The sequence below is a fragment of the Hirundo rustica genome, chromosome Z (assembly GCF_015227805.2).
Source record: "Hirundo rustica isolate bHirRus1 chromosome Z, bHirRus1.pri.v3, whole genome shotgun sequence".
Taxonomy (NCBI): Eukaryota; Metazoa; Chordata; class Aves; order Passeriformes; family Hirundinidae; genus Hirundo; species Hirundo rustica.
Genome location: NC_053488.1, coordinates 5,979,676 through 5,991,859, shown reverse-complemented (window position 1 = coordinate 5,991,859; position 12,184 = coordinate 5,979,676). Strand labels below are relative to the sequence as shown.

Here is a 12,184-nt window from a genome sequence, read left to right as displayed (position 1 = left end):
TATTTCCTGTTTCAACAGCATTCAAGTAGCTTTAAGCATGCTGTAATGTAGCTCTTGGTCCTTCCTCTACCAGCAGACTTCAGGGGAGATGAACCTGCTCTGTACAAAAAGCACACAGAGAACCGCCCCGACCAAGTGAATTATGTGCACTTGGTTAAACAAAGCAGTTAAACCTTCCGAGTTCTCATTCAGCAGTTTAATTATTAGCAACCTACAAAAAGAGTGGAAGAGATAAACTGTGTATTTGGTTGCCAAATAACACCCATCAATAAAAAAAAAGGAAAAAAGTGTTCTCATAAGTCACAGGCGCTACAAGAAAGCATACTACACCCAAAAGAATATATATGCATAGGACACAGCTAAGTTTTTTTTTTTTTTCAAGTTTCAAAGAACTTCACAAAAAACCAAAAATCCCATCTGTTTTCACTTAGGAAAATCCTATGGAACTTTCACCAAAAGGCATTTCCCCCTTTTTAGACTGAAAAACAGCCATTTGTTTCCCCGCACTTACTAGACATGCAGACAAATGTATAGGTTTTTTTACGTTAAAAGCTTTTTGAAAGCCTCTGGTTTGCAAACTTTCACATCCTGCTGAGCAAAGAAGCTCGGTGTAGTTTCATAGAGAGGCGTAGGCTCTGTTTCACGTCAGGTTTGCCCTGCCTGTCGCCACAGGCAGAGCAGCACTCCCTCATGGATCTTCATGCTGCTTACACGTCTCTTCTCCAAATTCCTAGTGCCAAACAGTAGCAGTTCTGGGAGCCAGCACCAGATGCAAAAGCAACGCCCTCATTGCTGGATACCAAAGTGTTTTCCCCTGTGTTAACCCATCACCCATGCCCAGTGAAACCGGCTTTCTGGCCTCAGCAGCAGAGGTGAAGACTTAGCCGTGTCTCCAACAGAAGCATCTGCTGATGTTGGAGCACCTAGCTCAGTAGACAGGGACTCAGGGCATATATTAATTCAGCTACTCTGAGCATGTTAATGCCTAAAATCCTTTTCAAATCCAGACACCCACAGTGCTGCTCTCTGTAGCTTCACTACATTCCTGGAAGTGAAGCTTCCAGGAAAACTTGTGTTTCTGCACGCCGATTTCAGGGGAAACTAGCTATAAAGGAGCTGAGAGAGTCAGGAAATGAGCATTCTCAAAGATACACCACTGCCTGATTTGCTATCTTCCCATGTTCAAAACCTCATGTTTCATCTGTGAGGCACATCTGAGAATACCTATTTTTTTTTTTTTTTTTCCTTCATAATCTTCCACAGCACCAAGGATTTTTGTTTTAAAAATGGCTCACACTTCCAGTTGTAATCTAAATCCCAATCCTCTGCAGTTTCGTGAACCTCTGCTTCTGATTGTGCTGGGATTGAAAAATAGACCAGGCAACAGCTGTAGCCAGACTGAAAACCACTATGTAAATTCAGTTGCAGTGTGCCTGTTAAGACAGTTTCGGCTGTATAAGCTCGGTTCCTTGTAATTTTATGTTCTCACTTGAATTGGTACTGGAGGTAAATATCTGTCTGAAGGGCTCAGTGGAGCACCAACAGAAATCTCTTCTGCATCTCCTCTAAGCTATCAATAGCAAGTAGAGTTGGAGGCAGCTTTCAACAAGTGGTCCAGGAAGCCACAAAACTTCCACCCTAATAGACCAAGGAAAGGCTCTAGGAGTTTTCTCTGAGCTCTGATTCTCTCGTCAACCATGCTCATCCTGAGCTAGCACCAACCCAGAAAGAGGCTTTCTTGTTTGATTTCATTCATCTATTTCCTGACTTTAAATAAGGAAATGATTAGCTCTAAGCTTATTTTTTTCTAGATGTTCTTTGTGTTACTATATCAGCAAAGCTTGTAATGTACAACTACTTTCAAGTAAAGGATATGTCTTTCCAGTTACCCACTGTGTTACTAGGCCTTATGCCCAGGGAGATTTCTTTTCCCCAGCGGTATCCAAAAATCTACAGAACGCGACCAAAATTTGCATACGCTTTCCTCTCTAGTTATCAAAATGAAACGTTACCCATAATCATGCACCAGTTTATATAGTACCTGGCAGAAAGTTATGATAGTAAAATCCTAGCATTCTTCAGAGCAATACACAAACTCTGCTAGGAGCTTGGAGCCAAAGTCAAAAGTCCAAGTCAAGTTAAATGTTTAAAACAGTTCTAGGTCACCAAAGCAAGAGGTCTTAAAAATTTGATAGTCTAACTTGGACAGCTTATTAACTCCTTAGGGGATCCAGCATAGATGTGATGTTCTCAACAAAGAGAACTGTTTGTCAGAAACCCAAGGTGAAGTTTTAGTTATGTAGGGAACCTACAACTTATGATGGGCTTTCATAAGAGCCCAGATAACGCTAGTCTAAGACTTCTAGTTAGGGAGCTTTTTTTAAATTTTTTTTTTTTTTTTTTTTTTTTAAGGTGTTGGGTCTCTTCACTTCTGAAAATGGCAGCCAAATGCAGCACAGGTAAAGTACATGTATTTCTCTAGACACAGGCTAAAAAACCCAAACATGCACCTCTATTTGTCACTACAGACAAAGCTACGGCTTGTTCTTTAAAGTATGGAGTTCTCTGTGGAGATTTTTGGTGTACTTTTTTAAAATATTGTCATCCATGTGGCATATTTAAGGAGCATTTGCCTAGTCCCTTGAAAGGAATGTAACTTCAAAGGTTCCTGCAGCAAAAAATTGCACTCCAAAAAGAAATGGATGCATTGTGGCACAGCAGCCACAGCCTCTCACTCAGGGGAGGACAGAATAACTGCTGTATCCCAAGCAAGCAGACCTTACTGGTGAGAGGGGAGGCACCATTAGAAAAGACAAGTGTAGTCTCAACCACTCGTGTGCCTGGGGCAGGGAGACCTGAGACCAAGAGTGGCTACAGCTCAGAACATGAACGTCCCCATGGTAACCAGAACAAAATACTCTCAAACTACTACAGCAAAGCATAAGCACTGAGAGGACAGACCATACCTTCAAAACTATATTTAGCGTCCTTAACGTGGTCATTCTTTCCCGTAATACATGAGGCCTACATTCCTTAGAATACTCTGAGCAGCTGTGGCAATAAGGTAATTCATCCTCAGCACACAGGCAGGAGCCAGACTCAAAGGATGAGCCCTTTGCTTTAAAAGTCAAAGCCTGATCTTTGGCCATATCTTGAAGCCATGACAGACTGACTTCTACCTGTCCAGACCCACTTATTCTGAGACCAGCCAGACCAGACTTACACAGAGAGGCCCCTGCTGCTGGAGTCCTGATGGGCATACAACAAATATTCCTGCAACTCAGGCAAGTGGACAGTGTCCAAACCGAGGCTGGAGCACGATGCTGCACACCTGGACACCGCCCAGCTACACGTGCAATGGCACAAGCAGCTGGGAGGACTGGCTTCACAAGCAAAATATTCACCTTTGCTAGCACAACAGCACAGGCACTGAGACTATGCCTGCAGTAACCAGTGAACCTTCACAAGGATCCCACCCACCTACTGGGTAAAATCAGAAACGAAACCTACTGGCAGGTTCCACAAACCACCCCAATGGAGGGCATCGATGGGGTGAATCAGTCATCAGTGAGGAGAAATGCTCAGAAGACCACGGCATTCTGCAAGCTGAAGGTCTTACGGCCGAGCATCACCTTTCCTACTTGCCCTAGGCGGAATCAAGGTGGCCCCTAACACTGTTAAGGGGTTTCGTGTTTCTTTCTAAAAGGAGGTTTCAAAACCGGTTTTGAACAAAGCCGCTACGATAAGAGCTGGGAAGTTGCTCATTAGACCACAGGATGCCAGGGTTGTCGTGAACTTTGAGAATCGTTTGTGCGTTGCCATTTTGCAATGCCTGAAGTACCAGGGGCGTTTCTTGCAGGCATGGCACGGCCGTGGGCTTGCGCTGCTCTGCCCCACAGGAGCCGGGAAAAGCGCAGGCAGGTGCAGGATCCCAGCACGGCACAGCACGGGCGGGAAGGGGCCAGCAGCAGGAGGAGGTAAGGCGCTTCAGGGTTTTGTTTTAAACATGCGTTCGGGAGTAAATGCACCCCCTCTGAGAAGAGATGCCCGGTACCTGCGCGGTCTCTCCCCCCCCCATCCCAAGCACTCAAGAGTTGCAAAGGTCTAAAACAAAGTTATAAAACTAGAAAGCAAAGGTTTAATTTTATAATCCGAAATTCCGAAGCGATAATCCAAAGGTTACCAAGTTACAACCCGAAACTACAGTCATAACTCAAGTTACGAAGTTACAACCCATACCTGTAACACCACGCTACGACGCTAAAACCCTAAACTCGACCTCTAATCCGAAACTCCCGAGCTGCAGCGCGGGATTACAGCTCTAATCCATTCACAAAGTTACAGAACAAAACGCAGCGCACCGTGAAAACCTGCTCAAAAACCCAGCCGGAGCCTGCAGCGAGCTAACCTAAAGGGAGCCGGAGCGCTGCTCCCCGCCGCAGACTCCGCTCGGGCGGGTTTTACTCCTCCTTCAACTCGCTCCTTTAGCGCTAAACCGAGGAAGCAGCGAGGGAGCGGAATAAAAGGAAAAAAAAAAAAAAGAAAAAAGAAAAAAAATAAAAACCGCAAAGAAACGCGAAGAAAAGGTGGCGAAACGCCGCCCAGGACCGCACTCACAGCCGTATCGGGGCCGCTGCAGGGACGCCAGCTCCTCATGGTGCATCCTGCCGCCGCCGGGAGGGACGGCGCCGGCCCCCGCCCGCCCTTCTTATGCGCGGCCCCGGCCCCGCTGATTCGCTGCGCCCGCGGCCGCGCCCGCCCCGAGCGGGGCCGAGCGTGAGCGCGGGGAGCGCGCCGGGGACGGGAACGGGCGGGGAAAATAAATAAATTAAAATTAAAAAAAAATAAAAAAAAAAACCAAACCCACCACCACCACCACAACAAAAATCTAGGAAAGGGGGAGAAAGAAAGTGAGAGAGGAGGGGGGAAACACACACACACACCCCCGCCCCCCCAAGAAAAAAAAAATGCAACAAACCCACCCAAACAAAAAAGTAACTAAAAAAACACCAAAAACCCCCACCCAAACAAAAAAGTAACTAAAAAAACACCAAAAACCCCACCCAAACAAAAAAGTAACTAAAAAACCACCAAAAACCCCCCACCCAAACAAAAAAGTAACTAAAAAACCCACCCAAACAAAAAAAGTAACTAAAAAACACCAAAAACCCACACCTAAACAAAAAAGTAACTAAAAAACACCAAAAAACCCCCACCTAAACAAAAAAAGTAACTAAAAAAAACACCCAAACAAAAAAAAGTAACTAAAAAACACCAAAAAAACCCACCACCCAAACAAAAAAGTAACTAAAAAAAACCCAAACAAAAAAGTAACTAAAAAAAACCAAAAAAACCCCCCACCCAAACAAAAAAGTAACTAAAAAACCACCAAAAAACGCACCACCCAAACAAAAAAGTAACTAAAAAACCCACCCAAACTAAAAAAAGTAACTAAAAAACAGCAAAACCCCACACCCAAACAAAAAAGTAAGTAAAAAACCACCAAAAAACCCACCACCCAAACAAAAAATTAACTTAAAAACAACCCAAACAAAAAAAAGTAACTAAAAAAACACCAAAAAACCCCACCACCCAAGCAAAAAAGTAACTAAAAAAAACCCAAACAAAAAAAAGTAACTAAAAAAACACGAAAACCCCCCACCCAAACTAAAAACTAAAAAAAACCAAAAAACCACCACCCAAACAAAAAAGTAACTAAAAAAACACCAAAAACCCCCACCCAAACAAAAAAAGTAACTAAAAAAACCACCCAAATAAAAAAGTAACTAAAAAAAACCAAAAAAACCCCCCACCCAAACAAAAAAAGTAACTAAAAAACCACCAAAAAACGCACCACCCAAACAAAAAAGTAACTAAAAAACCCACCCAAACTAAAAAAAGTAACTAAAAAACAGCAAAACCCCACACCCAAACAAAAAAGTAAGTAAAAAACCACCAAAAAACCCACCACCCAAACAAAAAAGTAACTTAAAAACCACCCAAACAAAAAAAAAGTAACTAAAAAAACACCAAAAAACCCCACCACCCAAGCAAAAAAGTAACTAAAAAAACCACCAAAAAACCACCACCCAAACAAAAAAAGTAACTAAAAAAACACCCAAATGAAAAAAAGTAATTAAAAAAAATACCAAAAACCCCCACCTAAACAAAAAAGTAACTAAAAAAAACCAAAAAACACCACCCAAACAAAAAAGTAACTAAAAAAACCCCAAAAGCCCCCCCAAACAAAAAAAGTAACTAAAAAAACACAAAAAACCACCACCCAAACAAAAAAGTAACTAAAAAAACACCAAAAAACCACCACCCAAACAAAAAAAAGTAACTAAAAAAACACCAAAAACCCCCACCCAAACAAAAAATAACTAAAAAACCACCCAAACAAAAAACAGTAACTAAAAAACCACCAAAACAAAAAAGTAACTAGAAAAACCACAAAAAACCCACCCAAACAAAAAAAGTAACTAAAAAAACACCAAAACCCCCCACCCAAACAAAAAAGTAACTAAAAAACTACCCAAACAAAAAAAAGTAACTATAAAAACACCCAAAAAAGTAACTAAAAAAACCACAAAAAACCCACCCAAACAAAAAAGTAACTAAAAGAAACACCAAAAAAACACCAACAACCAAACACCAAAAAACCCCCCACCAAAACCCAAGAAACACTAACCAAAAAAACCCACAGAAAAAAAAAACAACAAAAAACCAAACCACCCCCCCCCCCAAAACCAAACCCAACAAAACAAAACCAAAAACAAAACAAAAAAACCCCCTACCCGCCAGAACCCAAAAAAACCACTAGCCAAGAAAATCCATGGAAAAAAAAAACAAACTACCAGAACCCAAAAAAACACTAGCCAAGAAAATCCATGGGGAAAAATAAAACAAAACAAAAAACTACCTGAACCAAAAAAACACTAAGAAAATCCACAGAAAAACCCCGAACAAAATCCAGAAAACACTAACCAAGAAAAACCCACAAAAAAAAAAATCAAAACCAAACATAACAAACAAAAAAACAAAAAACCCACCCAAACAAAAAACAAACAAATAACCCCCCCCAACTCACCCCATCAAAAAAACCACAAACCCAAAAACCCACAAAAACCCCAAACAAACAAACAAACCCCACAAACAATAACGTCAACAAAATATGCAAAAAAAACCCAGATTAGAAAGTAGAAAAAGAAGGGAAAAGAAAAAACAAACAAAAAATAGCAAAAACCCAAACAAAACCCAGCCAACCAAAACCACCCCCTCCAACCCTAAAATTGAAAAATGGAAGAGAAGAGGAAGAGAAGAGGAAGAGAAGAGGAAGAGAAGAGGAAGAGAAGAGGAAGAGAAGAGGAAGAGAAGAGGAAGAGAAGAGGAAGAGAAGAGGAAGAGAAGAGGAAGAGAAGAGGAAGAGAAGAGGAAGAGAAGAGGAAGAGAAGAGGAAGAGAAGAGGAAGAGAAGAGGAAGAGAAGAGGAAGAGAAGAGGAAGAGAAGAGGAAGAGAAGAGGAAGAGAAGAGGAAGAGAAGAGGAAGAGAAGAGGAAGAGAAGAGGAAGAGAAGAGGAAGAGAAGAGGAAGAATCCCAAAACCAACAATCAGAAAGGAGAAACCTCTCCCTCCCAAGTGCAGGAAAGAACCCTAAACCAAAAGGGTTTGTGTTCCTTAGAATACTCTGAGCAGCTGTGGCAATAAGGTAATTCATCCTCAGCACACAGGCAGGAGCCAGACTCAAAGGATGAGCCCTTTGCTTTAAAAGTCAAAGCCTGATCTTTGGCCATATCTTGAAGCCATGACAGACTGACTTCTACCTGTCCAGACCTACTTATTCTGAGACCAGCCAGGCCAGATCTACACATCCATGCAAACCCTCTGAAAAAAGGGGGAAACAAACCAGAAAACACCACTCCAAACCACCAAATAACTTAAATAAACCAAATTCCATTTGGCAGAGCAGACTCTGAAGTGAGGTGAAAAGCCAAGCCTAAGACTCCCTCCTGTATTTTCGCTCTTTTGAGAAGTTCTCACTCCCCACAAGCGGAGTTTTTGCCAAACCACAAAGCTGCCACCGTGATCTGCAGGGCACCTTTGGAGCTGAGTGTACTTGTGTGGACCTGGCCCATGCTGGTGCTCCATTCTAAGGGGTTTTGTGAGGGAGCTAGGAACATTCCTCCCTTTGAAACTCCTCTCCAGAGAGGGCTTGATTTTGGACAGCTGAGTAGCAACTCCATAAATCAGTGATCCACGTTTTGTGGCTCCCAGCTCACTATGAAATGCACCTGAAGATGGTTGGGGACAGAGGTTTCTCCAATGGAGGTGTATTATAGGGCAGGACTATATCCTCTTGGCAGTCACTAAGCCCTTCCCATGAAGCTTTATGGAAGACAGGATGAAGAAGCATCTGTGCACAGCCACAGCCTGCCTGTGGGACACAGTGCACCTGAGCATGCTTGTATTTTAATGACAGGCACAGGTGACTCTTAATGTGTGCTGGCAGGCTGTCTGGAAGATTGCAGTCATTTGTGTTTCGAAATAAAACACTGCTGGATCTAAAGAGTCTCCTCTGCAGTTTTCCACAGGTTTGAGGATGTCTGTGGTTTGTTTGTTTGTGAGGACTTTGTTTTGCTCATTCTTGTTTTGCTCGTCTCTGGCTGTTCTGGGCACAGCTCACTGAGGTGGGGAAAGACACTCCTTGTAGGATTTAAGACATGGATTATTCAGGAAGAAAAGACTGACAGGGTACAGGAGAAAAACAGCACCCAAGAGGAAACACTGTTATTTTTCTTGAAGTGCTTTTGATTTCCTCTGCTCCCTTTTCCTCCATCCCCAGAGATCAGGGAGGATGACTTACAGCAGAGGTGTGTGATGCAAGCCCCAGCAGAGCTGCAGCTTGTACTTGGCTTTCGGAAGGCTTTCTTGAGTTCTAAACAAACACCCACTTACTCACTTGCTCTCTTATAAAAGAAAGTGGGTGATCAAACCCAATATGGAAAAGAATAAATTTGCTTCTACAGTTTAAAGGGTTTATTGAAAATCTTGCTTTAAATATGCTTTAAATGACCATTTCTACAACCTTTTACAGTATTACACAGCCTAAGTCAGGAATGTATTGTAGAACACTTTCTGCATCTCTTTTATCGTTTAGTCAAAGAAAGATGTTTCAAAGTTTTTATATATATATATATATATATATATTCTGACCAAAATCAAGGGGCCTTTTCCTCCAGAGAACTTTAATTTTTACACAACCGGATCATGTTTCAAACAGTTCCCTCTGAGAAGTGCTTGGTCTCTTGGTCTGCAGATTGTGTAGATGTGGTGTGATACGGTGACAGAGGGGTCTCTGTCCTGAAGGAACAACCTGCCAAGGCCCCAGAGGGTCTCTGTGTGATATTGCCAGTCTCTGGTGAGTTTTCTTATTCCCTTACCTGCTGGAAAGGCAAGGGTGTGTACAGACATGGTGTCACATAGAGGTACATCCACACCTTTGCTGAGAAAGTGCTCATCCCTGTCAGCCTCTGTGCCTGCAACGTGTCCCCGGCCTCCTCCCGTTCATGAGTGTCCTTGCTCTAGGTTGGCACCAGCATTTTTGCCACCCCATGGGGACTCAGCTAGTTGTCCCAGGCTGAAAAATAACTTTTCTTCTCTTAGTAGGGTAATTTCTTAGGCCAGCAGTTGGTTTGCTGCTTTCACACAGCTGCCTCTTGAATGCGAGTGCCAGCTTAGAGCAGGGGGCAGACCAGGGTAAGAAATGAAAGGCCAGGGTAGGGAGAAGTGAGAATATTTTTCTGGCAGCAGTAACCTCTGTAATGCTTGCAGAACAACAGGCATGACAGAAACCAACTGCTCTCAGTGGGAACTGAGACAGGTAAAAGAATATTGGAGTAACAAGCAGCAGCCACGCAGGTCTGCTCGTGACGTTCTGCATTAGGTTTGTTAATCCCTGCTTTTCCGAGTTTAAAGGCAAATTCCATCCACTGTTCGTGGTATGGAGATTTAAACACCTCTGGCAGGGACCAGGAGGAGAAGTTTCAGCCTCCCCCTGTAAACTGCTGGCTGTCCTGTGTGGGGCAGCAGCCCCTCTGCGCCTCCCTCCTCGCCTTCCTCCTTGCTCTTCCAAAATCCTGTGACTGGCTGGAAAGGCCTGCAAGGAAGGCTGCGCCTTCTCCCACTTTCTCATGGGGACCTGTGTGCAGTAGAAGATTTAAAGTCAACCACAGATTTTGGGCTGCCTACACCAGAGCTAACACTATGGACACTGCATTCTCTTTTGTGAGTGTACGCAAACACTCTGCTTCTTCTGTATTTTACAAAGAATCCTGCACCAAAGAAATCAGTGTAGCCAGCTATCTAGAGTAAATGTTTGAACGTGAACATTTCCTGCTCATACTCTGGGTCCTTCAATGGAGCCCAAGATCAATGTCCTCACCATATTATCAAGGACACTGTACTGTGGATAGCATGCTTCCCGCTGCATTCTTACCAAAAATCCCGCTCCAACTTCCATACCTGCCGGTGAGGGACACTATGCCCCAGCAGGGACAGAATGTGGGAGCCAGCTAGGAATGAAGAGTCTGCATTTAAATACTACAACAGCGTGTTTCAGGAGCAGCCCTGGACTAAGCTCCAGATCTAAAGAGGGAAGTAAGCTGAAAGAAGAGAGGGAATGAAAATGTACCCTTCCTACATAGCATTGTCTGTAGTTGGATCAAAAAACTGCAGAGGCCTCTGTTACTTCGTGTTTCCTGACAGTCCTGTTGTGTACAGAGGGATTTTATATGGCAAAGGATATTGGTATTTGAAATTCTTGGGTGGCTTATGTAGCAGTGACGCAAGTACATGCAGGTAATTAGAGACACTAGGCTTTTTGTTGGAAACAGAGGATTTAATGTCACTTTTTCTGTGATGATACCTGAAATTATTGTTAAATCATATGCCTTGGCTGGCTGCATTTGTCCTACAGAAAGCAAAACTGCATTTGTTAATTCAAAAGAGGTTTTGTTTGGTGGCTTTGGTTTGTTTGGGATTTTTGTTGTTGTGGGGGTTTTTTGTTTGTCTTTTCGTTTTGGGGGTTTTGTTGTTGTTGTTATTTCCTATTAGTTGTTGCAGAGAAAGTCCATACCCTTTTTATTCTTGTGGGAGAGAAAGCCAGGGCTGGAGAAATCGCCCTGGTAAGTGGGAGTGGGGAAACTGCTCCTTGGGCAGGTCAGCCTGAATCTCTGCAGCACAATACGGAAGAAGATTAGCTCCAGGCAGGTTCCTGGTTACCGCAAGGACCTTTACAATTGTTTCCTTCTTACAGCTGATTAAAAGGCTGACAAGCTTAGGCTGGACGTGCCACAACAGCAGTGTGTCGTAACCAAAAACATCTTGGTGCCCTGTGTGCTCCCTGCGCTGCCTGAAGGTCTTACCCTGGCCGGTGGGATGGGCTCTCAGCGCCCCAGGATGCTGGGAGGGCTCCCTCAGCCCTGCTGGGCACCAGAGACGGACAAAGTGATGGTGCCCCGTGGCAGGGTTTGCGTCGCCGTGTGCTGAGGAGAACACCCGTGGGACCATCAGGAGCGCCAGGTGAACCTGGGCTGACGATTTTGCGTGCATTGCGGAGAAAAGGCCGCAACTGCTGCGTTTATGGATTCAGCTCAAAGGTCAAGAGGCGCTCAAGGCTGTGTTAGGGAACACAAAATCAGGAAGTGTCCTCAGCACAGCTGCCTCTGCAGGGAAAGGGATCGGCTCTGGGAATTGTGCTGGGTTACTGCCTCCCCCTCAGCACAGCATTCTTCTTATGCATTATTTATTATCATGAGGTAAGTAGACAATTAAGTCATCGCATAATCCTGGAGAAAATACAGACTGAGTTGGTGGGGAGACTGTAAGTCCCTTGCTCAAAACAAAGCAAGTGAGAGATATCACCCGCCTCTGTTCCCCTCATTGTGTGCCCGGAGGGAAAGGCGATGGTGCAACTCAGCCCTCGCTTTCCTCCTCTTCTCAGCTCTTCCTTTCCAATAAGCGAGGGCCTGTGGTCACAGCAGAAACCTTAATTAAAAAGGTATATTTAGCTCAAGCTAGACTGGAGCTATGTCAGTCAAAGGATCGTAAAGAAATGTGAGATTTTACATATTCAAAATATCACGGCGAACAGAATGGCAGGTTGAATAGAGACCTGTAACAAAAGA

At 43.7% G+C, this 12,184-nt stretch overlaps 1 protein-coding gene across 7 annotated transcripts in view; it reads right to left on the bottom strand.

The window, feature by feature from the left end:
- IQGAP2 (IQ motif containing GTPase activating protein 2) overlaps positions 1-4,684 on the bottom strand; it is a 126,950-nt gene extending 122,266 nt beyond the window's left edge. For 4 of the 7 annotated variants that reach the window (XM_040089651.1, XM_040089652.2, XM_040089655.2 and 1 more), the window contains exon 1: positions 4,618-4,684. In XM_040089651.1, the coding sequence (XP_039945585.1) occupies positions 4,618-4,663 (46 nt within the window). In that variant the 5' untranslated portion in view covers positions 4,664-4,684. Of the gene's footprint in view, positions 1-4,239; positions 4,363-4,617 lie in introns of those variants that run through there. The other 3 variants (XM_040089654.2, XM_040089656.2, XM_040089653.2) reach the window with 2 other exon arrangements.
- Positions 4,685-12,184: the final 7,500 nt, after the last annotated feature.